General features: G+C 40.7%; 1 protein-coding gene across 2 annotated transcripts in view; it reads right to left on the bottom strand.

Annotated features, from left to right (window-relative positions):
• Window positions 1-10,841: 10,841 nt before the first annotated feature.
• Window positions 10,842-27,345, bottom strand: part of DUS2 (dihydrouridine synthase 2) — a 49,652-nt gene continuing 33,148 nt past the window's right edge. For both annotated transcript variants that reach the window (XM_034788380.1, XM_034788381.1), the window contains 6 exons: window positions 25,836-26,004; window positions 22,899-23,020; window positions 21,071-21,211; window positions 19,273-19,360; window positions 16,818-16,891; window positions 10,842-14,370 (listed from right to left, as the gene is read on the bottom strand). In XM_034788380.1, the coding sequence (XP_034644271.1) occupies window positions 14,130-14,370; window positions 16,818-16,891; window positions 19,273-19,360; window positions 21,071-21,211; window positions 22,899-23,020; window positions 25,836-26,004 (835 nt within the window). In that variant the 3' untranslated portion in view covers window positions 10,842-14,129. The remainder of the gene's footprint in view (window positions 14,371-16,817; window positions 16,892-19,272; window positions 19,361-21,070; window positions 21,212-22,898; window positions 23,021-25,835; window positions 26,005-27,345) is intronic.

Below are 27,345 nucleotides of genomic sequence, written 5' to 3'. Positions count from 1 at the left end.
GACTTATGAGGAGAGGCTGAGGGAACTGGGATTGTTTAATCTCCAGAAGAGAAGAATGAGGGGGGATTTGATAGCTGTTTTCAACTACCTAAAGTGGGGTTCCAAAGAGGATGGAGCTTGGCTGTTCTCAGTGGTGGCAGATGACAGAAAAAGGAGCAATGGTCTCAAGTTGCAGTGAGGGAGGTCTAGGTTGGATATTAGGAAACACTATTTCACTAGGAGGGTGGTGAAGCACTGGAATGCGTTACCTAGGGAGGTGGTGGAATCTCCTTTCTTGGAGGTTTTTAAGGCCCGGCTTGACAAAGCCCTGGCTGGGATGATTTAGTTGGGAATTGGTCCTGCTTTGAGCAGGGGGTTGGACTAGATGACCTCCTGAGGTCCCTTCCAACCCTGATATTCTATGAGTCTACACTACACGGTTAGGTTGACACAAGGCAGCTTATGTCGACCTAGCTGTGGACGCGTATTCAATGAAATTTGGCTCCTGCCGATGTATGCGCCCCCCGCTATGCCAATTTAATAACACCACCTCCCCACGTATAGTCATGGTTAATGTAGTTAGGTCAGGGACAGTGCAGACACTGCGTTACTTAGGCTGACTGTAATTGGCCTCCAGAAGCTGTTCCACAATGCCTCAAACTGAACTCTCTGGTCACTCTTGGGAACTCTGCTGCCAAGGGGTCAGGTAGACCAAGGAGCTGCAGCAGACATACCAGAAGGCCAGGGAGGCCTACAATTGATCCGGTGCTGAGCAACAGACATGCATTACGATGAGCTGCATGCCATCCTCGGCAGAGACTCCACCACAACCCTCAAGAGCACTGTGGATACTTCCAAGGAGCCCAAGTCACACGCCCATGCTGTGAACAGTTAGGAGGAGGAGATGGACAAGGAAGAGGAGGAGTATGGGGGGGACAGATGACCAAGGGATCCAGCTGCGCACTGAGCCAGGACCTTTTTTTTACTCCACTGCAGTCTAGCCAGTCCCAGCAGTCAAACACAGGCAAGCCTGATGCAGGGAAAGAAACTCCTGGTTAGTATATGCAATTTACTTTGAATTACAGGGATGGCACCTGCAAAATAGCAGGACATCTTCTGATTAACTCATTTTTACTTGTGCTAGAAGAGGCAGTGAAACAACCAAAAGAGGTAAGTTGCTATCTGCTTGTCATTCACCTCTACAGTTAGGCAGTAGGGGCTACGTGGAGCAGTTTATGTGCACTGGGATGTCCCATGAATCCTCCGCAGAGATCTTGATGTAATTTGCATGGGGAGGGTACTCTTCAATCCTCTGCTGAAGGTTTCTAGGGAGGGCTGCCCTATTTCTTCCGCTGTGGTAGGACACATTGCCATGCCACTCAGCTATTACTTCAGCAGGCATTATTGCAGTACACAGGCTAGCAGCAAATGGGCCTGGGCGGCATTGGGATGCCAGTAGCAGCTGTACTCTCTGCCGGTTACCCTCAGGAGTGAAGTATCAGCTAAAATCACCACTCCCTGTGGAAAATTGTGTCAGTATTCAGTTTCACTGCCCCATACAACTAGAATCATGCAAACAAGCTATTCCTTCATTTCCCCAACCCATACTCACTGTAGCTAGTGCTGTGCTCTATCAACCCCAAGCAGAAACGAGAATGTAGTGCTTACAGCTTTAGGGGAGCAAGGGTAGTAACTCAGCATCTTAAGTTTTGATTTCAGCCATGAATACACTGAAAATGGGATCTCTGCATTGCGCATCTGCAGTGGCCACCAGTGTGGCCTTCAGGGTAAGAAGCCAGGTAAGTAGTAAAAAGAAGAGAACTCAGGACGACATGTTCCAGGAGATCCTGTAAGCCAGTGCTGTATCGGAGAACAAGCACAGAGCCTGGAGGATCACCCTTGCAGACATCAGGGAGGAGAGAGTTAGAGGAGGGCGCAGGAAAAGGAGAGGGACATGCAGCAGGAGATGCTTGTGCTTCTCAGACAACAAACAGAGATGCTGCAGATTCTGGTGGACCTGCACGTTCAACAATCCCATGCTCGCCTCCTTCTGCAGCCCACAGAGAACTCAGTATCAGGACCTTCCCATGCCCCATTTCCACATTCCACATGACATCAGGGGTCAGTGCACGACCCCTATTACTCCACCTGAGGGGAATTAAAATCACAGCTTTACACACACTGACCTGTGAAAGCCACAGTTGGTGTATGTGTACCTGAAATGGAAATGACTGTTCTTTCCCCTTCGGAAGTTTTTTCCTTAATTTATTAAGTTTGAAATGTTTTTTTTTTAAATTGCCTGGTTCATGTTACAGAATAAAATTCATCTTTACTAGTTCACAACGTATGCTGGCTGGTGCTGAGCAGGAGAGCGACCAATTTTCTATTATTGCACTGTGTCACACAACCCATAACATCATTCACAAATATGAATAGGTGCATTGATAATGTTATATTCCTAAATACACAGCAATCAATACAAGATTCATAATGGGCTGAAAAAGAGCAAGGCAGGCAGATCACACTACAGCAACATACATTATTCTGTCTCACTATTCAAATGTTCTTTCAAAGCCTCCCTGAGCTGTATAGCTCCGCGTTGAGCCTTGTATCTGTTCAAATTCAAAAGAGAGCCACTCCACCTCTGCCCTCCACCCCAGCAGAAACTTTTCCCCCTTTGCTTCACAAATATGCAGGACACAGCAGGACACTATAACCATTGGGATATTTTTCTCACTGAGCTCCAATCTTTTAAGTAAACACCACCAGCAACCCTTCAAATGACCACAGGCACATTCAACTGTCATTCTGCACCTGCTCAGCCTGTAGCTGAAACACTCTTTGGTGCTGTCAAGGAGGCCGGTGTACGGCTTCATGAGCCCTGGGAGCAAGGGGTAGGCGAGGTCGCCTAGGATCACTATTGGCATTTCAACATTCCCAATGGTAATCCATCTGTCAGGAAAGAAAGTCCCTACTTGCAGCTTTATCAACAGTTCTGTGTTCTTAAAGATGACAGTGTCATGCACCTTCCCTGACCAGCCCACGCTGATGTCAATAAACTGTCCCTGCCAGCAGCCATTTCTGTTCATGTACTCTGTGGCAAGATGGTCTGGTGTTACAGTAGAGATTGGTGTGACTGGCGCGCATCTATCAACTCAGCACAGTTCATAAACCTCACTACTGCAAAACCATCCACTATGTCCTCCTGCACATTCCCGAGAGTAACTGTGCTGTGCATCCGGAGGCGATTAATGACCCTGCATTCTTGCATGACAACAGCTCCTGCAGTAGATTTCCTGACTCCAAACTGATTCCTGACTGACTGGTAGCAATCTGGCATTGCAAGTTTCCACAGTGCAACTGCCACTTGCTTCTCAACTGCCAGTGCAGCTCTCACTTTGGTGTCCCGCTGTTGGAGGTCTGAGGCGAGTTCAGCACACAGATCCAGGAACATGGCCTTGAGCATCCAAAAGTTCTGGAGCCACTGCTCTTCATCCCACACCTGCATGATGATGCTATCCCACCTGTCAGTGCTGGTTTCTCAGGCCCAGAACTGGCGCTCCACCATCTGCAGCTGCTCCGTGAATGCCAACAACCACCTTGATTGTTTTTTTGTCCCACAGCAATCTAGCCTCCAAGGAATCATCATGTTCCCTGTGGCTCCTCTTGTGGCTCTGCAAATACTGCAGATCATGTGCCCTGTGCTCATGACAACAGCGCAGAGCTGTGCAGGCTCCATGCTTCGGTCAGAGATGGTGGACAGCGAGGAGGGATACCTGGGTTTCTGGGATTTTGAAAAGAAGGCGCAAAAATTATGGGATGAGATGAAATTATGGGATGGAAAACATTGCATAATGGGAACTTGACCCGATGCTCCCAGTCACTCCTGTGAAACTCATTTCAGCCCCATTAGGCATTGCAAGAACTTCCCAAAAGAACCCTGCACTAAATGACAGAGAGTTGTACAGTGGGATACCTACCCATGGTGCACTGCACTCTGCATCGATACAAGCGCTTCTGGTAAGGACACACACAATCGACACAAGGAGTACAAGTGTACTCATAACCGATATAGCAACTGTGGCAGCAGTATGCCGACATAACTTAGGTTGACATGATTTTGTAGTGCAGATATGACTTTAGTACAACTTCAGGTAAACAGAAACCACAGGCGAATGCTACGTCAGTTCTACTCTGTGTGACAAAATGTCGTATATAATCTTAAGAGCTTAGCAGCTATTAGCTCTCACTCTCCCTGCCCTCCTCTTCTCTTCCCCCAATCCATCATGCCCTCACACAGCCATCATTAGAAGATTTCAATTTTGCCATGCTTTGGTGCTGCCCAAAGATCATGTGACTACATGACCATGTACCAGGTATAGTTGTGGAACTCGATGACCATGAACCCTGGCAGAGTGATTTTAAAGAAACATTTTCAAGACAGAAGGACAGAAGGGTGCATGCAGGTGCAGCAAAAGGATTAAATTAATGCAAAACAGAGTTCAGACCTCTCCCCCTCATCACCCCACCCAGAGTAACAGCATAGCAGCAATGCTCATTGATTCAATGACTTGTAGGATCAGACAGGTCAGTTATGTTTCTGCTTAAGACTTTGAGGCTTTACCCAGGCAGAAAACCAAAGGGAAAACGTGTTTCCTTTCTCGTCCTAGCGAGGAATGTGTTGTACTCATGAAAGATACACAACCTGCAATTAAAGTTTTATCTTTAACGCTCTCTCAAGCAAATTTAGCAGATCAGGGTGGCCAGTTACTCAGAGATCTCACACCTTGTCCTTCCATGACATGATTCCATTCACTGCATAGTCTCAGTGGAATCTATTTGTTTCTTAAGATTTGGTCATATACAACAGATGGCTTTTGTGGAAGGAACACTGGGAGGAATGGAAAAGGTTGGGAACCACTGTTCTGGAGAATGGCATTTGGGGGCAGGCCTCCTAGGTTAAGTCTGCATCTGCCACCAAACCACCATGTGACCGTAGACAAATCACACCTTTTCTGCTGCCACTGTTTCCCCACATTAAACTGTATTCTACTACCACTTACCTTCATTACAAAGTCTTCAGTCATTAAATTATAAAGTGCTACAAGCTCCTAGGGTGAATGTCAGTGAAACACATTATAAATTTATACCTGCACTCTATTTGCAACTCAAAATTGCATCATGTGTTTTCTAAATACAATTTGTTAATTAAGTTCCATCATCTCACATTGTTTAGTCTGTACATGTAATTCACCATTAGAAGGAAACTGATACTGATGTTACATTTCTCTTCAACTATGTAATCTACTTTTGACCTCTTTTGCTGGTCTGTTAATGAGTTTGCTGGAAAGAAAGTGTTTTATTAAATACCAATTAATTTAGTCTAAATTATATCTATTCTCACTAATTATTATCTTATTAAAGTGAAGCTACGCCACATTGAATTGTTTTTAAGACCATTTTAAAACCACATGTGTTTTGTGGTTCTTACACGTATCTAGCACCCAGCTGTTTACTTATCCTCTACATTGTGTCCAAGTTTTGGCCCAGTTCCAATATAGGGAGGGGATAATAGGGTGATTTCAACTTCTGATTTTCTTAGTTGGATGTGGAGTTACATGGGATATAAGTGCTGCAGTTTTGTTGCAAGGGAGGTTTTCTCCGAGTCTTATGCAATGATTCAAAGAGCTATAACAGGCAGTGAATTAAATTTATAATTCACATTACTTTCTGGTACCTGAGAATGAAAAGAAAACTGAAATGCTTAATACCTTAAAATTTAAATCCAATCCAATGCCCACTGGAGTCAATGGGAGCCTTTCTATTGACTAATGGGCTTTGGCTTAGACCCCCTAAATAAACATTTACACAAAAGAAAAACATTTAAAATGACATTTTTCAAAACTCCTATTTAAAATATACTTGCTACTCTTTTAGTACGTCCATAATTCCAGCCATTGCTGGGGTCTCACTGAGGGACACCGTTTTACTGCTGTTTCCCAGCAGGAAGTTCAAGGTGCAGACCTATGGCCAAATATCAGTATTCCTGCCCAACACCTGTGTGGTGGCAAGGAGCCAGATGTATGTGGCCCATTCAAGATCTGCATGGCTATTCATCACAAAGTAAGCCAGCAAGATGCATGGCAGGAGCCTCTTCAGCGCTCTCATCAGTGTACTTGCTGCCAAGAGTAACAAACGTACTTGATGGATGATGGAACCACTATTCCCGCTTTGTGCATAGTGCTTACCCCATTGCAGTTTTAACTGCCAGCACATTCCTGTGTGCCATGGCAGGATGCTAGCTGGCCAACACTACTGTTTGTGCACTAATGAGCAGCTTTGTACATACTTCTGCTAACTTGTGCATCTGCACATCCAGGTGGAAAGGATTTCACCAATAACTTGTAACAAAGGAACAAAGGAAATGCTAAACAGCATTTTTACAGAGAAGCTATAGTTTTTCATTTTGTGAAAAAATAAAAAAAATTAACTATTAATTACATTTTACTGTAAGTACCAGTGTCATTTATTCAATTTGCGCACTCTCTCCCTCCGGGGGTTGAATTTTGAATGTGCTTTAAATTTACACAGCTAAACATACTCCAGTAAACTGTGTCCGGCATATAGAGGTTACTCAACAGCGTATCGTGTTTTAATGCATCTCAAATTTCACTTCAGCCTCCAGGACTAACTAAGAGAGTAACCTTAATATAAAAGCAATTTTCACATTTTTTGTGCATTTAAAAAAAAATCTGAAAATATAGTATACAGACATAGAAGTATTTGGTATATATAAGAATACATACTGCAATTCTATTAATTTTATTATAATGATTGATGGCATTGGTAGACTTCAAACTTGCTTAAAAATTATAAATATATAAAAAAAAGTCATGTTCAACTGATACCTATATATATCGTGGCTAGGGAAACTAAAGTTCAGTATTTCATTTTAAATGTGGAAAAACACAGATTTTTATGTTTTTTTAATCAGACAATTTTGTTTTTTTTCTCCAATCACGGAAATCTAGGATCCCAGCTAATGACTGGACATTTCTACTACTTATGTATAAAATCTCCTCTTTCACCACAATTTCTCCAATATTTTTCCCCATTCAATCTCTCTCTATATACACATTTTAAATATTAAACCAATTTTAAGTGAACTAAAAAGTTTTTAATGAATGGAGCTTACCTGAAAACCAGCTGCTCTTACTCATTCAAATGCTGGGGCACACTCTTGTCACAAATGTCAGCACAGTCAAGAGAGCAGCTTCATGCTTCTTTAGTAACTGTTACTGTAATTCATTTGTAAAACAAATACTGGCGGTCGAGTGACAATTTAACAAATAAATAGCTGTTTTTCTTTAAAAATTAAGGAACTAATTTAGCTACAAATTTGTGCACCCTATATATGCCAGCACATTCTTATTATTGCTCTATTTTACTAAATCTGAACCAGGTTATGAAAGTACAGTTTATGTTGTACTTTTCACATAAATGACTTCCACTAGCTGCACAGAATAGTAAATAGTACATCAAAGATTAAAAGAAAAATGTTATATTCTATTGCTTTGAGAAACGTGATAGGTAATTAAAAATCATATGTACAAGGGCAGAGTTAAGACTATGCATGCAATGTTACGTTTGTCTGATCTTAAATATGTACATGGCGTTTCCTAAGTTTGTTTTCAACAAACGAGAATTTAAAAGAAACTTCATAATCTGGAAATACTAGAGAGCACAGGGACACCATCCCAGGCACAGTATGAAGTCTTCAGAAGAGAATCCCTCTCCTATGAACTGGAGAAATTCAAAGTCAAATTCATGTCTTCTGAACCCTTTGCCCAGCCAAAGCAGAGCCCCTACACAAGCAGAGCTTACAAACTTTGTGGGATAAGCAAGTACTCAAGCTGTAGACCTAACTGGGAGCCCAGAAACAGGGGGGTGGGGGGATTCCCCTTTCTATGCTCTTTAGTATATCTTTGGCTATTGAAACTCCTAGCTGACTGGGAGAGTTTGTGGGTGTAGGACACCAGGGAACCACTTACATTGGGCCCTCATAAAAAACTTTATGTACCCAAGGCATTGAAAATTCTTTGTTGAGTTATATAATTTTTGTTGTGGGAGCCACATGCTGTTGAAAGTTACGAACTCAGTACATAAAGGCATCATTGTGGAAAACTTCATGCAGAGGGTCAGAGTATCCCTTGTGAACTAATTTTCAAATTCTGTGGATACTCTAGCTCCAGTATTCCCTAACCACTCTTCTACCCAACACCAGCTCCCCCATCCTCAAACCTCCTTTATCTCTCAAGTTCTTCTCCTATTCTTCCAGAGAACCTTAGGAAGGCCACAGGGACCATTGCTCAACCCCTTACATAGATGTAAGGGTTGAGGTAGATTCCTTTGCTTTAGCTCATTTTCAATATGAAGTGAAATTAGCCATGCACACAAGAAAAAGAAAAATGAAAGACAACAGCCAAATCCAGGATTAGAGTTGGGCTAAAATTACCAAATTTTGCTTCACCAACACTGGCACATACAAATTTATATTTGGCCCAAAATTCCTACTGAAGGTAATGTGTGCGTTAATATTTTGCAAATCAACAAAGGTATTATTATAAAACCGTCAGATATATGTGCACAGTTCTAAGACTAGTGGTTACAGATCAAGATAGCAGATCAGTGTCCAGGTCCAGTTCCATAAGTTGCACCCAGAGCACCAATCAGTTATACATGCCCACAGTTACATGATCACTGTTTCAGTTACAATCACCAGCTAAGCGGAAACTTTTAAAGACAGTAAATCAGCAACCCCATCTTTCACATAATCACACAATCTGGAGTTGTAGCATCATTTGGTCTGGAGTGACTGAAATGGAAAACAAATTCAGAGTGAACAGTGTCACTCAGTACACAGTATTTTGTAAAATACCACAGGAATAAAATAGGAGATTTGCCAGAATAAGACAAGATCATGCTAAAAACAAGGAAAACAGACTCTCCCCCACCACCTGGCGACAGGAGGCAGGTATTAATTTATTGATCCAACAGATATTGAACAGACAGATTCCCATTAACTGTCTGGCACTGACATTTTCATTTGCCAGTTAAGTGAATACTATACACAGACATGAATGCCATGCATTTTTTCAGCTGCTATTTCACAGCCATTGAGCTTACTATTTTTCTGAGTAAGGATGGTTGGTCTTGACTCCCATAGCAGCTCATCAACTCCAGTCCTCAACTGACCTAAGGAACTGCTGATCAACAATAGAGGCAATCCCCTCTCTTCAATGGCTTCTCATGTTGCCTTCACTACTTTCTATCAGCTCTGTCCTCAGTGAGAGAATAAGATTCAAACATAAGCTTATTCATAGCAGCAGAAGGGTCACCACTAACATTACAAGCCACATCACCAATCTGGAACAGTTCCTCTTGCCTCTGACCCCTTTTGTAAACACTATTACAAACAGCCTCCCTGTTTAACATATTTGGTCTCTGAAGGTATGTCTACACTGCAGTAAAACACCCGTGGCTCCCCTGGGTCAGCTGACTTGGGCTCATAAGGATTAGGCTTTGGGGCTATAAAATTACAGTGTAGATGTTGGGGCTAGGGCTGGAGACCGGGCTTTGAAACCTAACGGGGGGAGAGTCCCAGAGCCCAGGCTCCAGCTGAGCCCAAACGATTACACTGCAGTTTTATAGCCCCATGAGCCTGAGTCAGTTGACCTGGGCCAGCCATGGATGTTTTATTGCAATGTAGACATACCCTCAGACACATTGGGCCCGTGGCTTTGACTACAAAACAAGTAACAAAACACTTTTGTGAATGAGAGCTTCTTTAACAAGCCAGCACCTGTTTGTGACCAGTTGCAGGCTTGCTGGGTAAAGCACTTTGAAAACTGTGCTCCTCTGCAGGTCATAACGGGTAAGTGAACCCTCCACTCAAAAAAAAAAAACAAACAAAAAAAAAAACAAACAAAGCTAAAGACATTTTTACTCTTTGAATCAGACAGCAGCTGAGCTGACACTTGCCAGCTTTCTGAAACTGCAGTACCAGGGAACTCTACAATTTAAATATTCAAACTCTGTGTTTGTACCGCCAACATTTAACCTCACATTCCAGGGCAGGGCTGGGCTTGGAGCCTGGGACATTCCAAAAAGCATTCCACCAACAAGGCCTCAGGAGGTAGTCTCCAACTTGGGAGCATCCAAGATAAAAGGCTCAGAACGCCTTCACATTCCCATTCATGTTACAAATAAACAGAGTAGTATTATATGCTCCCTACACACAGAGATCCTGTACAGTTAATCCTCACACTTTGTAGGGTATTGTTACCTATATTTACTTGTCCCAGTGCCATCAATGTCAAGAATCAAGCATGGCTTCACATATTTTTTATCTTGTGACAGAAAAGAACAATTGTTCATTAAATTCCAAGGACTATTTAGTAGTGAAATTCCTTTACCAAACAAATGCTTAAAACAGAGAATGACTTCTGTCAATATTATCTGACTACCATATTCATATAGCATGGCCACATTAAATTAAGCAGACACAATTTCTTATGATTGGTGTTAAATTTCTTCTTGAAATCCAAGCTATGGTCTGGATTGCCATCTTATGCAAGAATGCAGTAGTGCATAGCTGTATTGCTAAGATACATTAGTATAGGAATTGGCATTTGCACAAAAGACATCTGCCATCTTCAGTTTATACAAGGAATACGCAGAAAATAAATCCATTTTTTAGCCAAAAGAGAATGCAGAAAATATAAACGACAAACTGTATTATAGATGAGCCACAGTCTAGATATTTTTTAATTTATTTTATTTATTTATTTATTTAATTTTTTACAAAAGATATGGTTCCAATCCAATACCTTGAATAGAACAGTCTCTAGAAAAAAAGGCATTTTGTTCCCCAGAATAAGAACCGGTTTTAAGATCAAAAGCAAACCTCAGATCTGGTATATGCAGGTGCCACTATCACAGATGTATCTAGCATGAATTCAGTGATGTGAATGGTGCAAAAAGTTACATAGCAGAGGAAAGTGGGTTAGGAGGAATGCAGCAGAAACAGCAATTAAGGCTTGTCTATGCTGCCCTGCAGTTTGGACTACAAGGACGCAAACAGCAGTGCACACCAAAGTGCTGCACTCTAACTCGCCTGTGTGGCCGTTTCAGGAGTGAACTAAAAGGTTCCCTGTTCACATTAACATAGTCCTCTGCAAACAGAAAGACATTAATGAAAACTAAGAACCTTTTAGTTTGTGTCCACGGTGTCCGCATAGGGGAGTTACCGCACAGCCCTTTGATGTGCACTGCTGTTCACGCCCTCAAAGGCTGAACCATGGGGCAGTGTAATCATAGCATCAGATAAAGGATTCTCCCTCACAAACACTTACAGACTCCCATAAGTTGCTTTTCCTGACCCACATCGAGGACATCGAATGGCAGCATAAATCACACTTTGTATGCAACCATTTTTTGACCATTTTTCATTTACATCACTGCCAAATTTAGCCTGAAATATTCATTCTAGCAAAGCAGCATCTCACTTTCTTGTTTGCAAATGCTTCACTGTTAATCTTACCATAATTATATACTATTCAACTAACTGTAGTTACTTATACAAATATCATACTAGATAAATAAAATAATGATTTGTGATCACATAGTTATTTAAACACTTACCTTGCAAGCATTAGGTCTTCTAGACAATTTAACTTATTTCAATGATACTTCAGTTTGATTCAGCCAATTCACAATATACATGTTTTGTAGCTGCACACTAAAAATATTGATCATATTTTCTTTGGACATTGATATTAAATTAAGGAAGCACCTTCTCTGATCTTCTATTATTTCCCTATGATTAATTTTTACATTCTCTCTTCCCCACAAGAGGCCATATACCAAATAGTCCCTTTCTGACCACCCCCGAACTGGTGCACATAGATACTATAAAAGCAGGGTTAACGTGCATCTGTGTGCTGACCAGCTATGGTTCCCTTCACAATTCTATTTCCCGATGCATACTGTTTCTGCCAAGAGCAGAGAAAGGTGTGGCTTGTTGGGGGGGTGTCATGTAGGGCCAGTTGCCAGGACAAGAAAATGGTGTAATAGCATTGCAACACAGGCCATGGCCCTAAGGCTTCCATCCTAGAATGCCCCATGCCTTCAATTGCTGACCTTCTGCTGAGTGACTTCTCTGGGCGCTTCAAAGGGAGTCAGAACTAGGGTACAAACATTCCATTATGCTGCTCCTCTGGTTCTTGTGTTTGAATACCCTATTTGGCCCAAATATTCCATAAACCTTTAGTGGTGAATGCAGCACTGATACTAAGGCTCATGTGAGTATTATGCAGGCACTAGGGGCCATAAGTTCCCTGCCTTTCCAGGAAAAAAAAGTTTTTAAAAGACTATTATTTTTGACATGCAAACATAAAATGACATCAAATTATGTCACTTATAAGAACTTTACATTTTACTTATGGAAGAGGACAAGCCTGTGTATGCAAAACCTTTGAATAAACTAAGATTCAGAGGGAGAGAGAAGCTAGGAAGCCGAATCAAAGGCTGCTCCCTTCTTTGATAGGATGCCCTCTGGCTGTCCAACCCCACGGCCTACTGAAGGAAATGCCATACCAAATGGGATGGAACAGGCAACACTAAAGTGTGGCTGTTAAAAGTCACCTGGTCTCTACTGTCAGCCAGCATCTTCATCCAGGGATACATCACCACTCTCCAGGACACACAGCTTTATTTAAACTAAGAGAATCAAGAAATTCGAGTTTTGGTCAGACTGGGGGTTAATAAACCTCCTCCCAGAGGTGCAGGATTTGCAGTTTGCATCTTCCATTGTGGCAGTTTCCTCCCTGGCAGTAAATGATAGCATAGATGGTGATCCCGCAATATGCCTGGCCACTTCCTGCCAGGAAACTATGGATGGTGATCCAGAAGAGCTCCAGTGGATCTCCCAGGTGCTCCAGTTATGCTTTCTCTCAGAACTGGGGATGCACTGCTCAATTCTGACCTGTCCAGCAGAGCTTGATTGCAGTCAACTTGTGCTGCTTCTTATCACTGGGCCTTGCAACCTGCGTTCTGCCAGCAAAACTCAGGGAATGAATCAGATTCTGGTATAGTATTTGCATGACCATTCCTTGTGACGGTCTAAAAACGCCCTTGACAAAAGCTCCTGTCCCAGACATGAATCTCAGTGAGGAAAGGATTATTCCTGAAGTTTATGGCTTGTTAACTAGACTGCAAATTCTGTCACTGCTCTGAAGTGTTCTGTGACTAAAACCATTGTGTGAAACTGGAACATTTAGTTCTGAAAGCAGCTTTTAAAACTGTTTTAACTGCAGTCTACAAAGTAGGAAACGAATTGCAATTATTTTTCAGTTAAATGCAAACTATGCAGATTTATTAAAAATTCAGAAATTTGAGTAGCTGTCACTTTTAATATGCACGTACATCTTTTTGATTTAAAAACTCTAAATACAATCCCAGTTAGATATTGCTGTTCCGTTAGAAAACAATGGTTTAGCGAAGACACTTCCATTTAAAATAAAGGTGTATATTATTTTTTAAATAGGGAAGCCACTTTGATTTAGTTCACCAACAATGAATTATGTTTTGAATATCTTCTTCATACAAAATACTTTAGGGATCATGACACAACCTGCTATAACTTTGTTACAGGTATTTTCAGACAAGAGCTGACAACTTCTAACATACTTATCCCTGTTAATGAAAACTACACCAAAACTCCAACAGTTGGAAACAATCTATTAAGAACCTCTTTCGTGTGTGTTTAAAACTTTTTTCTACTTATAAAATATATTAAACAAAAACCTCAACACTTCAAAAGCTAAACTGAAAATAGTTTACTATTGAAACAGAATTTAATGTTGGGATCATCTTCTCATTCTTATTTAAAACCCAGGCTGCTAATTTATCCTGTTTGAAAGGCACCAAAGCAAAAAACAAAAAACATTTACCCAGTACAGTAGGTTTTCATAATCGGGCAGAGTTTACCTGTCTCCGACTGATAGAGTCTAGATGAAATATAATAGCAGGATATAAAAAAAAGCAAGTGAATTGGTAGCTGCACAGTTGTGGAATGCTTGCTTTTCATGCTATCGTGGCACCTCAGAAGAGCTGGAGTCAGAAGCTCCCTCAGTAAAATGAGCTCTTTTATGTGAAGCCTCAACAAGGTGGTCATCTTCATGTTCTTTGTTGTTCAGGAACTCCTCGTTCTCTCTCTTGCGTTTGTTAATCAGGTGGTTTTCTCCCTCGTTAAGCTTCCCCTCTGGGAGACCCAGAGTCCTAAGACAGACTATAGCTGCAGCCTGTTCTGCTAGCTTCTTTGACTTGTCCCTGAAGAGTAAGACAGAGCACAGGTAAAAGTAAAAGCAAAGCCTGCATATTGCCAAGTACAATATTTTACATGCCTGAAAGAATTAATTTCCTGTCTCTGCTGCAACACAGTGAAATAAACAGTATGCAAAACCTACGACAGCCTAACAGGTGGAAAAGAAAAGAGCTCAGTTCCAGAGGCACATTCACCTCTCTTTAGGTGCCTGTGTCACTCCAAGTAAGAGAACGCTGTCTAAGAATACGGAGCCAAATCCTGCAGTCCCCACAGTCTTGACTCAGAAGGTAGGACATCAATAGGAGTTTGGCCAATTGCTGCAACCCTTACTCCTACTAACATCAAAAGCCCTGAATAAACCACACGGAGTTTAAAAGAATTTATGGAAAGATCCTCAAGTCCAAATTTATCCCTAATGTGAGTGCAATTCCACTGAAGTCAACGAAAATGGGCACAGCTCCACCAGGACTGAAACCCAACAAACTAGCTTTGAGGGCAGGGTTATATGTTCTTGAAACTTAACACATGAAAGGATTCTGTTTCTCTTAATTCAGCTAAGGTTGGAATGAGAATTATGGTCTAGCTGGAAGTTTGCTGAAGTCTGAGTACTTCATGGGAATGCTGATTGACAATTATAGCATTGGAAGCACAATGCTAAAATAACCTGCTGTCTGTTGTATATACGTATTAAAAGGGGATTTGTCCAACACTGATCTTCAATTGCAATTTACTAGATGCGATCCTAAGTATATCTGCCTGCGACAAACTCAAGGAATTCCATTATTAATAGATGCTTCTATAAAATATTATTGTGGAACCTTAGTGCATCAATTGAGGCAGCTACTGATTTACTATGTGACTTCCGGCAAGTTACCTAACCCCTCTCGGCCTCATTTTTTATTTGTAAAATGGGAATACTACTTATCTTCGATGGGATCTATGGATGAAGAATGCGTTTCAAGTGCTGAGTATTTATCATCATTGGCATTTCAGATTCAGTGTTTCAATAAATTAATTAGTTCAAACTATAGACAGATTTCTTCCCAGCTTTAGGTTGTTGTTTTTTTTAACCTAGTCTTGGGATAAGAAACATTTTAAAAAGTTGCTACCTTCATAACTTTATGTAACATTTCACTTTATTTTATTTATTCATTGAGTTACTGAAGGTATTCACAGTACAATAAGGCAGAACATTTATAGAAACATGAATCTGTAAATATTCCTAAATTGGACTAGGGCTCCAATCTAGCTCCCACTCTAACCAATGGAAAAACTCCTCCTGTCTTCAAAGTGAGAAGGAAAGAGGGTTTCCAGTAAGCACATGGAAAAGTTTGTGTAGATCAGAGGACAAAATGCCAAGGAGCAATGCGGTGAAATAAAGCTGACTTGTTACACAAATACAAAGATATTTTATAGTCAATATATTTGATTACAATGTGTCTGTTTCATTGTGTCTCCTATATTGCAACATACACCCATTTTTGTTAAATCTATTCTATAAAACAATTAAATTAATGTAATCTGATTTTCACTATAAGCTCGAGTATCCCAGGCCTGAACCATTATAAGACTTCGTTCAAAGAAACAGATACATAATATTCCTAAACACTGGGATGAGTATCATCAGAATGCTGCTGATATGCAACCACCTCTTTCGCTTTATGAATCCCACAAGTTCTGTCGCTGCTCTGGAGCAAAAGTTGATAATATTGCCATCTACTTCCAAAAATGTCAAATGTTAACTGATCCAAAGGAAATATTTTTGGTTTTTCATTTCAGCATGAAAAACAGAAAAAAAAATACAGTTTTGGTTAGAAACAAGCCAAATTCTTCTGATCAATTATTCACTCATCTCTAGTTGCCAACTGGATTGTATCTTGTTCTCCATCCTGAAAAAAAGAGAAGTCTTGCAGCTGGGTAAAGGTTATTGTTATGAGGATGGCCAAGTCTCCCCTCAAAAATCCCTTGCTTAATGAGGGAATGTTATGAAAATAGTGGGTAAGATTAGGAAGTACGGCATCACTTTGACAAAGGTTTCCATGCAAAGCTTGTAGCTCAAATATTGGTGGGGAAATGTTTTTTCTAGTAGAACAGTTTAAAACTCTTAATGTTAGAGGCATTTGCCTTATTTGAGGCCACCTTGAGGACTGTCCTAGTGGAAATATGGGCTCACACACTATTTACCTTTTAAGGATCCTACTACTGGAGACAGTCTTTCTGCTATGAAGGGCCCTCAGCTATGGAACTCGCTCTTCCTTGGCATGTCTCAGTTAATCATGGCCCACTTTACAGAAACATTTTAAAGTTTTTTCCTTCCCAGTTATATCTTTATAAAGTAAAGTTTACTTAGTATTTTTTCTCTCCATGTTTACATGTTGCCTTTCCAACAGTACATCACAGAAACAAATATTTTATTAAGGTCCAGTTACAAAACACATCAGAGAAGACTTACCATAAGGTTGATCTATATTTTTGTTCAGCTACTGTGACAACTGAACAGAATAATTTATCTAATGGTCTTTGAACCTAGAGAAAGGAGAGAATTACAGGTGTAACTTACTGCATTTTGTAAAACGAGCAACAACAGAGTCCTTCCTAGTCTTGTTTTTACTCTGGGAGCATGTAACACCATTAACATTCTAAGCCTTCACACTGCAAAATTCCCCTCACATGTTCAAAATACTCAAGGAATCTATTGTCCAAACTAGAGTTGCTTCAAGAACTGCTTGATAGGCACATAGCACTTACCCCTATCTCTAACAACAGCTAGCACCAGATGCAACATAGGCAAGTACAAGAAACCTTGTAACAATTACATCATAACCTGTGCATACTGGAAATTTCTTCCCAACCCTAGTCAGTAACAGATTGAGGGTTTGTCTCTCATATATGTTTATAATGTTAATAAAACTAATAAAACTGTTGATATTATCCATGTTCACATCTAACCCTTTAGAATCCTGCTAAGCTCTTGGATTTAAATCATATCCTGCAGCAATGAATTCCACAATAAGTTGTGTTGTATTAAAAATTGTATTTTCTTTTATCTGTTTTAAATCCGTTGCCTTTCAATTTCATTACTTGTCTAGTTTTTCTTATATAAAAGAGACTCTAAATCCAAACTTTGTAAAACTTATACTGATAAAAGTTACAGGCCCAAATCACACCACTACAGGGTTCTTTACCTTTGCTTAATCACTTAGAAACCTGATCCTGCAAACATGAACTACCTGGCATAGCACTTATGACATGGAGTAGACTGTTAGAATTTTGAAATTAAGATGTCCTTTTGCAACAGTTGTTTGCACTCTCATTTTATAAACATGTTTTTCTTGTTTATCTACCACAGCAGTTGCAAAAATTGCTGCTGCCTAGACAGAAAAGAAAAAGCAGACTTGTGACATACTAGATGACATTAGCAAGAATGAACACAATTCTAGGAATTCAGTGGTGCTGCATTCTAATATTCCATGTCTCATTTAGCTTTTCAATATTAGATACGGTATTATTTATCATGTGTTTCCAGAGACACAAGGAAAATTCAGACAGGCAGTGCACACATTTTTTCAGGAACACAGCAAAATGGCATTTTTAAAAATGCTATTAGTGAATTTAAAAATGTTTATAATCTGGACATAACGACAAGGTGGTCCACTGAAGTAAGACACTACTTCTTTCATCTACACAGGAATGAGTTCAAATGTAGGCACAGTGAAATATAATTAATAAATGTGATGGTTTCATCCATATCCCCTTGCTCTGTGTATTACAAAATTACCTCACAACTGAGGGGGGGATATGATTGCTCTCTTTAAATATATCAGAGGAATAAATACCAGGGAGGGAGAGGAATTATTTCAGCTCAGTACTAATGTGGACACGAGAACGAATGGATATAAACTGGCCGTGGGGGAGTTTAGGCTTGAAATTAGACGAAGATTTCTGACCGTCAGAGGGGTGAAATATTGGAACAGCCTTCCGAGGGAAACGGTGGGGGCGAAGGACTTGTCTGGTTTTAAGATTAAGCTAGATAAGTTTATGGAGGGAATGGTTTAATGGGATAACATGATTTTAGTCAAATGAACAGTGTGCCATCACTGGTAAATAGTATCAATGGCCAATGAGGGTCTGGCTGGAGAATCTTGCCTACGTGCTCGGGGTTCTACTGATCGCCATATTTGGGGTCGGGAAGGAATTTTCCTCCAGGGTAGATTGGCAGAGGCCCTGGAGGTTTTTCGTCTTCCTCCGCAGCATGGGACAGGGATCGCTAGCTAGAGGATTCTCTGCTACTTGAAGTCTCTAAACCACAGGATTTGGGGACTTCAACAGCAGAGTCAAGGGAAAGGGTTGGGACGGCTTTGTGGCCTGCATCATGCGGGAGGTCAGACTAGATGATCATAATGGTCCCTTCTGACCTTAAAGTCTATGGGTCTATGAGTCTATTTCCACTTGAGGCGCCCACAGGGGGGGGTGGCAGTGGGAAGAAGTGCAGGTCAGAATTGAGATACATAGACAGAATTGTAAGGGGGAAGCTTGCCCAATACTTGAGTTCACTATTATTAGTACTAAAACCGATTACTAGTTTCATACAGAAAAAATAATGGACATTTTCATTGGATTTTAAGGGAGGTCAAATTTCACACCTAAAGAGAAATGTTTCTATGCTGCAGAAATGTGTTAATTTCATGCTATAACTCCCCGTAATCTACATGTGTGTCCATACCAAACCGTCTAGCAACTGTGTCAACAGAACTCCAGTTCAAAAATAAAAAAGCATTTTTAAACTTTGAGATCATCTTGTTTCAAACCAATCAATTCAGTTTCCTGACAGTCCCCAGTAAACTATGGCATAAATGCATTAGCTAAGGATCTGCCTTGTACTTTTGCTGAGAAATGCAGAGACTCACAGTTTCATAAACAGGTTGTGGGTGCTTTGCCTTCCTACACCATTCCAAGAGATACATTTTGGGAGTAATCTGTGGTGGATATTCTCGCCTAGACAGAAAAATGAAATACAAAATAATCCCACAATTGTAGTGAAAAGGTTTGTACAGAAAATATTTCTATAGAACAGACCTATATTAAGTTAGACAGGTAATCTCTCTATCAATGCAGGAATAGTTACTATAGTATTTTTACTAGTTTTTGTTTCCAGTCTAATTTTAAAACTCCCAAGCGATGGGTCTCCCACCCCTTTTCTCAGGGAACTGTTCAATTAATACATCTTTAAATTGGTATCTAAAAACTAATATTACATATTGTTTCCTTATTAAACACCTCCCACCTTCACTCGGTGCAGTCATACAAGCAGTGACAAGGTACTGATAGGAAAGCTGGGCCAAATTACTTGCATTCTATTGAGTTTCGGACTGAATCTGACAAGCCACACCACAGGGTTTTTTTGATCATTATCATAAACATTTTCCAATAGTGGTTTAAAAACTTTTCCAGGAATTAATTTGTTACTGGGGGGAGGGGAGGAGAGAAAGGGTAGGGAGAAAAAAGTGAGATTGGTTCTATAAGACATTGCTTCTACTATTGAACTGGGAATATGGTTCCTAGGCAGAGAATAGAAATACTGCAGAGACATCATGCTCAGTCTTTAGGGAGTCACTCCTGCTGAGTTTGAAAGCGTAGTGACTGCCTTTGAAAGGCATCTTGCGCAATATTCAACCAGTGGGACAGGACTGACAGGTTCTTCAAGAGATTGGATAAACATGAAGTATAAAAAAATTATTCTGCAGGATCACTTCAAATTTAGGTGATCTTAGATCAGGGGTCCCCAACGTGGTGCCCGTGGGCGCCATGGCACCTGCCGGGGCATCCATGTGCGCCCGCCGACTGGTCACCGGACAAGCAGCCACCGAAATGCCACCGAGAAGCGGCAACATCACGAAGTGCTACCGCTGAAATGCCACCGAATTTAGGCGGCATTTCGGCAGCAACGCCTCTTGACGTTGCTGCTTCACGGCGGCATTTCGGCAGTTGCTTGTCTGGCAGCCACTGTCCTCGGCGGCTAGTCATCCGGTGCCCACCCCACGGCAAAGGTTGGGGACCACTGTCTTAGATCAATAACAGAATGTTTACAAACTGTGATTCCCACAGTTCCTCAATTTAATGTCTCATGGAATGCCTGGAGACATCGTCTGAAGATTCCTGGTACATATTAAAGAAAAATTATTAATGTGCTTTCAAGCTCCTGCACAATACATACGTTTAGGAGAGCTAGTTTCAGTAGAGTGATATACTTAACTAATCACTGACCGTTATCCCTTAAAAAATATATTTTCTTAATAGGAAAAGCATTTTGAGGCTGCTTAATACTATGCACTTCGTAATTTCCTGCTGGAACTTCCTTGTGTCAGCAGAAAAAAAATACAGTATTTAGAAAAATATACTGAGACTTAATTAAATTTCATTAAAGAATTAAACTCTATGAAGTTTTAATACACAAAACAGCTTCGTTTAGATCAACGTTCACGTTCTTTTATGTGTACCTGAAATTTATTATCATCAATTAACATATTGCACTATTTAATTAAACAGTATATGGACTGTCTCCTCTTAAAAAGTTTATCCAAGATGTTGCTGTAATATCTGAACTGCCGATTCCCACCTATAAAAGTTTTGTCAGGTACCAAAGATCAGACAAAAGTGTAACTGTAAGTTCAAAAAGATGGTGAAGAATTAACTTTGCATGCTTACTTGTCAAATCTAACAGCCATTTTTATCACATCTGTGTCTTCCATCTGCTCATCTTCATCTTGCGTCTTGGCCTTTAATGATGCCTTAGCTTCCAGAATAGCTATTGTTTCTTCATAGAAACTGCCCATTTCAAAGACCTCACTATTAAAAAATATTACTTCTATTAGCATTAGGAGAGAATTTGTGTGTGTTCACACACAATTTTAATAATTAAAATAAATATTAAAAATGTATTTCAAATATTTACATGTGCTTAGAAAACAAAGTTGAGGTACATGCTGCAAAGTTATATGCTGCAAAGGTTATATACTGCAAAGTAACACTGTCCAGAGTCATGGGGTTCTATGTTCATCATCTCTTCTTGACTTCTTGCAAAGCTTGCTCAGTTTACAAGAAAGAAGTTCATTCCTCTACCTGCTGGCCTAAAGACTCAACCTGGCATCTGAAAGCCAAGCCAGAAGCCATCACAGACTCTGCCATTTCAATTAAATTACAACTTTACAGATGCATATGTCAAAAAAGAACCCAACTCTCTCTCCCAGACCTGTATCAGTTCTGAAGGGCTAGTAGGAACAAAAAGTAGCGAACATTGTCAAAAGAGTAAAGAGACAAGTCTCTGAATACACAGAGAGCAGATCTGTTGAGCAAGGTGACATTTTTATAGTCCTTTTTCTGATTAACATCTTATGCATTAGATAGATCATAGGTGCAACTGCACTTGCAAAATTGGAATCCATAATTCCCCACAGGTGGTAGTAACTACAAAAGCTGTAGTGTACACAATATTCGGTATTTTTTTTAAACCACTGTATCATAACATGTCTCATAGTGGGGTAGGCAACTCAATAGTAAAAATGCATGTGCACACTATGGTCTCCATTGTTATCAGTAGAACAATACAGGATGAATTATTATGTAAATGAGGATGTTCCTTAGAGTGGATAAGGCCATACATATATGCTGAGCCATGTAAACTCTTTTCTGACCTTAATATATTAGTGCACACACTAGCACTCAATCAGAATGAAAACTGTAGCATGCTAAAACTTTTACTAGGGGCAATTTAGCATCAACACCACTAGGTAGCAGTGTTAAATCATATTACTATCTACAGAGATGTTTTCTCATTTTAAAAAGAACTAAATGTTCTTCAGTTATGTAGTGATTAAATAGACTGTTCAAAACATTGCTCCAAAGGCTTATGGACATGCTAAGACAGGCCTGTGAAACTGCTTTCTGGTCAATCTCTTTTGAGGTGTACAAAAATGCAAAAAAAGCTATGGAACGTATTTTCAAAATGGCATAACACTGCTTTTATATAGTGAAGGTCTGGGTTTAATTATTTCATTTTTATAAACTATGCCTTTCATTTCTCTAGATGCATCCAAAATTTAACACAATCAGAGCACCCCCCTCCCCCCCCCCCCCCCCCAAGCTTTCCCCTTCCTCCCCCTTCTGCTACTAGTTATACAGGGAGCCCTTAAAGAGACAACAGCCCCATTTTCTTGTGGCCAGACAGACAAGGACACATTGCATACAGTTGCATTGAGCACATTCTGGCTAACACTGACACTCGTTGCCAGATAACTAAAAGAAAGGGAGGTAAACAGTTATCCTAAAGATGTAAAACAGCATATTGCAAACACAGAATTACAGTATGACAGTGGCAGAAAAAATCCCCTATGAATTAGCTTGAGTCAAGGAAAAGCTCATCCCTCTGGTACCAGCAGAGGAAATGCTGGCACCTGCTGGAGACATGATACTGGACTAGATGAACCACAGGTCTGATCCAGTATGGCAATTCCTACTCCCTATATAAAATGCTTACCAGATTTCTTGAGTCGACTGTGCAGCATGCAGTTTCTTTCCTTCTGTGGTTTCTAACTGTTCTCTTAACATCTGACACAGACAGTACTTTGTGTTGGTATAGTGATTATCATATCTCACTGCCTGAAGGAAAGAGACATGTAATATGTAAAAATACACTAAAGAAAGTATTATTCCTTTCACGTGTTTCTGGCTGCATTTCAACATAGTTTGAGGAATGTACAGCACAGCACACACAGTTCTCAAAGTAAAGTCTACTCAGTACTCTCATTTATTAACATAGCTCAGAACCCTTTTGGTGTTTTTTTCTGGAAAAAAATCTGAATTATTTTATTGGCTTTTTATACACTTGAGAAAAACAAGAAAGTAGTTGACAAGAATTTCACACCTATACTACTTTACTACTCAAATTGATGGACTTACACCTTTGAGTGCAGTGGAAGTTTGACTAATTTGATTTTTGTCCTTTTCGATTTGTCACTCCTTGATTTTACCCTCATGATTTGAACAGATCAAAGCTGTATTTGGTTGGGGGAGAGGGGAAGGTTTTGTATAAAAATAAATACAGCTTTCACTTACTGCAAATGCAGCCTTGTTAGCCAAGTCTCCAATTCAGCAAGGTACCTATGTGTGTAAGCAGTCCAACTGAAGTCAATGGGACTATTCACATTCACAAATGTCTTGCTGATATGGACATAAGTAAATTCTGTTTTAGGAATAATCTTTGGTACTTAACTGCGTAACACAGGCAACACAACAGACTGGGCCAAATTCATCTCTGGTTTAACACCAATAACAATGGAATTAATAGCACAAACGAATTGGCACACCTTTGTAGGGCTGAAAATATATTTCTTTATGATGCATTTTCGCTGCAGTACAACACTGCAGGCAGTACGGTAGAGTTGAAGAGGCTGGCGCATGTTGCCTTGTTGATTTTTCCTTGAAGGACATCCTTGATAGAATTGAATGCGCGCCAACCTGCTTTCTTTCTTTGCGAGAATTCACCTTCCTGATCGTGGCACATGTTAATTTCTTAGCCCAAATAGACATATTGCTCAGCTTCTTCTATTTGTTCACACTTGATTGTTATTTGGGCTTTTGGCAAGGTATCAGACCGCATACATTTCGTTTTGGAGTGGTTAATTTTCAGTCTGACTTGGCTGCTTTTTGTGTTGAGTTCTCGCAGTATTTTCTATAGTTTGACAGTATTTTCGGCGATCAGCACAATACCTTCAACTCAACAGTACTCCCAGCAATGTTATACAGCAACGAAACATGGGCGCTGACGAAGACAGAGGAGCAACAACTGTCTGCCACGGAGATGGTGATGGAAAGAAGAATTCTGGGAATTTCAATCCACAACCGAGTCCCCAATGAAGTGATCAGACAGCAGTGTGGGGAGTGCAAGACGTCGCCATTGAGAGCAGGCATAGTAAAATGCGATGGGCCGGAAATGCCGCGAGGCTCACTGACAATCAATGGACTGCAGCTGTCGCTGAGTGGTACCCACAGGAACTGAAACAACCACTCGGCTGACCTCCAAAGAGATGGGAAGATTTTATTGTGAAAAGACATGGCTGCACAAGGAGAAGGAAGGCCAGAATACGAGCAGAATGGAAGACGTGTTGTGATCGGTGCAATCTATACGAGGGCTGAAGGACTGATCTTTCAAGGTGATGATGCATTTTAGGCCTTAAACTTTAACTTATTTTAAATTGAACTTTTCTAGATTTTTAGTATGTAGCTTTTTCTCATTATGGTTACAAAATTGAATAAGAAAAAAATTAAGACACTGTCAGTCACTGAAGTCCAATTCTTTTCACCTGTTTTTTTTTTTTTAAATATGCATTTGTGATAGGGCCTTCAGTGGCCAGGCAACCTAGTGGTTAGATCGTTGGTTAGGGGCTGGAGGAGGGAACCTGTCCTTCCTTTCCCTCAGGTCCTGGCTCAGAGTCCTGGGCGACTCACACCCCTGCACTGGGGAGACGGATCGTGCTCCCAGCCGTGAGATTTGGGGAGGGGGGGGGGCACTCAGGACCTGCTGTCTGAACTGTTCCCTATGCAAGTCCTTTAGTTTGGGGCATGGCCCTGCTAGTCCAGTTTCTCCACAGTTGGGGCTTGGCGGTAGATTCCCCTTGGCAGGGGAAGACTTACTTGCTTCCAGTGGCTGCGCCTTCAGGTAGACACACAGAGAGCTCCTGCCTCTTGTCAGTCAGCCAGCCCCTGACTGAGCCAGGCTCCCTTCTTTTCTCCCCCTTTTAGACCTGGCATTGGCTGCAGGTATAAGGGGCGGGGCTAGCTGAACCCACTGCTGTACCTGGCAGCCATCTCTCTGCTCCTTCACAGCATCTCTTTGTCAACATTACAGGGTAGATGGCCCACCAATTGAACTACAACACTATAATGAAACAGCTGACTGAACAACCTTCTCTGTATTTTTCTGCCATTTGAAAAAAAACCTAACATTTTCTAGAAGAGGAATATAATTCTCTAGAGTAGTTTACATGACTTTAGAAAACCGTGAAACTCTGCAGCCTGCCTAGACAGAACTCATCTTTCTATGCCTACTTTGCTCCATTCAATATCACATTCACAACATTGGCACTCCTGGCACTAGTTCTGCACAAGTGCAGAGATTTTTGAGGGAGTCCCAAAAGCCTGAGAAATCTTCCTAAAACCTGAGCATCAAGAATGAGAATAGGCAAGCACAGTATGTAACCAAAAAATGGTAAGGCTGTCTACTAGACAAAAATTCAATGATTTATTCACTGAAAAATTGGTAAAAATTGTAATGGTTTTCATCTTATGCAATACGCAAAAACATTACAGGAGCTTTACTAATTGAAAAATAACGAGGAATTAAAGACACCCTACATAAACTTGGGTTAACAACTCTAAACTATGTTAATTACAGGTAAAATCTTCCCAAACATACGTATTTGATGTATTCTTGCATGACTTCCTTTAAGGAACAAAGGCCTTCTCTTCTGAAGATGGATGGGTTCCACATGGCAGCACGAGCTATCATTACCGATGAAGCACCTGCTGCTTGTTGGAAGGCTTCAATGTCAGTATATTCTTTGATGAAGTCATGAGATCCGCCACTGAAAACGAACATCTTTGTTATGATTAACAATGATTAATGTGACACCACCATGCAGAAAATAGTGTATTCTGCACATTAATAGAGCTTGGCATGCATGATAATACAGAAAGCTTATGGACTGTCATGTTATTCATTGTTGGTATAATCTATTTAGGAAATCAGCACCACTCTGGGAGAATGGCTGGCTTAGAGCAGTGGTGGACAATCTACAGCCCATCATTGGCTTACAGGATTATTAGTAATGGGATATGAAAGCCTTCCAAAGTCAGACCAGGCCAGTAGTGCCAAAAGTTATTAGCATCTGATGACTGATTGGTAGGCAGCCTCTGTAAAATGAGTTAGGTGGTACCAATCCAGTTTCTAGTGAACAGTTCTCCTTAACTCAAGACACGCCCCATAAGCATAAATTGGCTTAGTTTCCCTAAAGGAGACAAGCACTGATTTTGTATGTGCCACCTTCATTAGCGACACAATAGTTTTTAAAAAAGTCAGCTGTTCTGGTAAGAAAATGCTGTTTGGTGGCCTGTGCAAAATGAGTTTGAAGATCTCAGTTCAATTCCCAGTGGACCAGGTGCACCTCAGAAAAAAGTCCTCCAAAACTGGTACCCCTCGTTGTTAATTGTAGTAGAAAGGCCTAACATTGAATGAGCATAGGCTCAAGTTTGAGGCAAACTGGCAGGGAACAGTGAGTAAAAGCATGCTCTGCCTCTAGCTATGCTATACCATGTTCTATGGCTAGAAAACATCATTTTCTAAAATTATCAATCTAGCTCCTTTTGTGAGCTAAAAATAATTTAAAATCCTGTTTTCCCCTCCCCACAATTTTCTAACTGTAACAGAACACGCTAACTCACTTTAAAGGTGGACTAAAACTAGTCATAAAAATTCTTCAGGGTCCCCTTAAATGAAGAGTTACTGTCAATTCTGAGATATAGGAAAGTTACCCAACATTTTGATAAGAAACCAGAGCTCCCACAGCCAGTGTACTCTGGGGAAATGCATCTAGGCAACAGGGGGCTTGGGAGGGCTGTGGCACTAGTTTCAGGGCATAGGCCATCAGAGAGCAGGGTCCTATTGCCAAGGGAGGAGTCTGCACCTGGGAGTGTGCCTGAGAAACCCAGAGCTAGGAACAGTAATCAGTCACTACCCAGATGGCTTAGAAGCACATTGAATCCAACGGCTGAATTCTAACAAAACACTGGTGTCTCTCCAGAGAGGGCTGGGCCATGTCATGACACAACACTAGTACACAGAGGAATAATTAAGGAGCCCTTTTTGCACTGAAACAAAGACAGTGACATTTCAGATGGCCAACTTCTAATACCAAAGCCTCACTCTA

This window comes from Trachemys scripta, chromosome 13, assembly GCF_013100865.1.
Source record: "Trachemys scripta elegans isolate TJP31775 chromosome 13, CAS_Tse_1.0, whole genome shotgun sequence".
Classification (NCBI taxonomy): domain Eukaryota; kingdom Metazoa; phylum Chordata; order Testudines; family Emydidae; genus Trachemys; species Trachemys scripta.
Note: the sequence above shows the minus strand (reverse complement) of the source record. Positions and strands in the feature narration are given on the sequence as shown.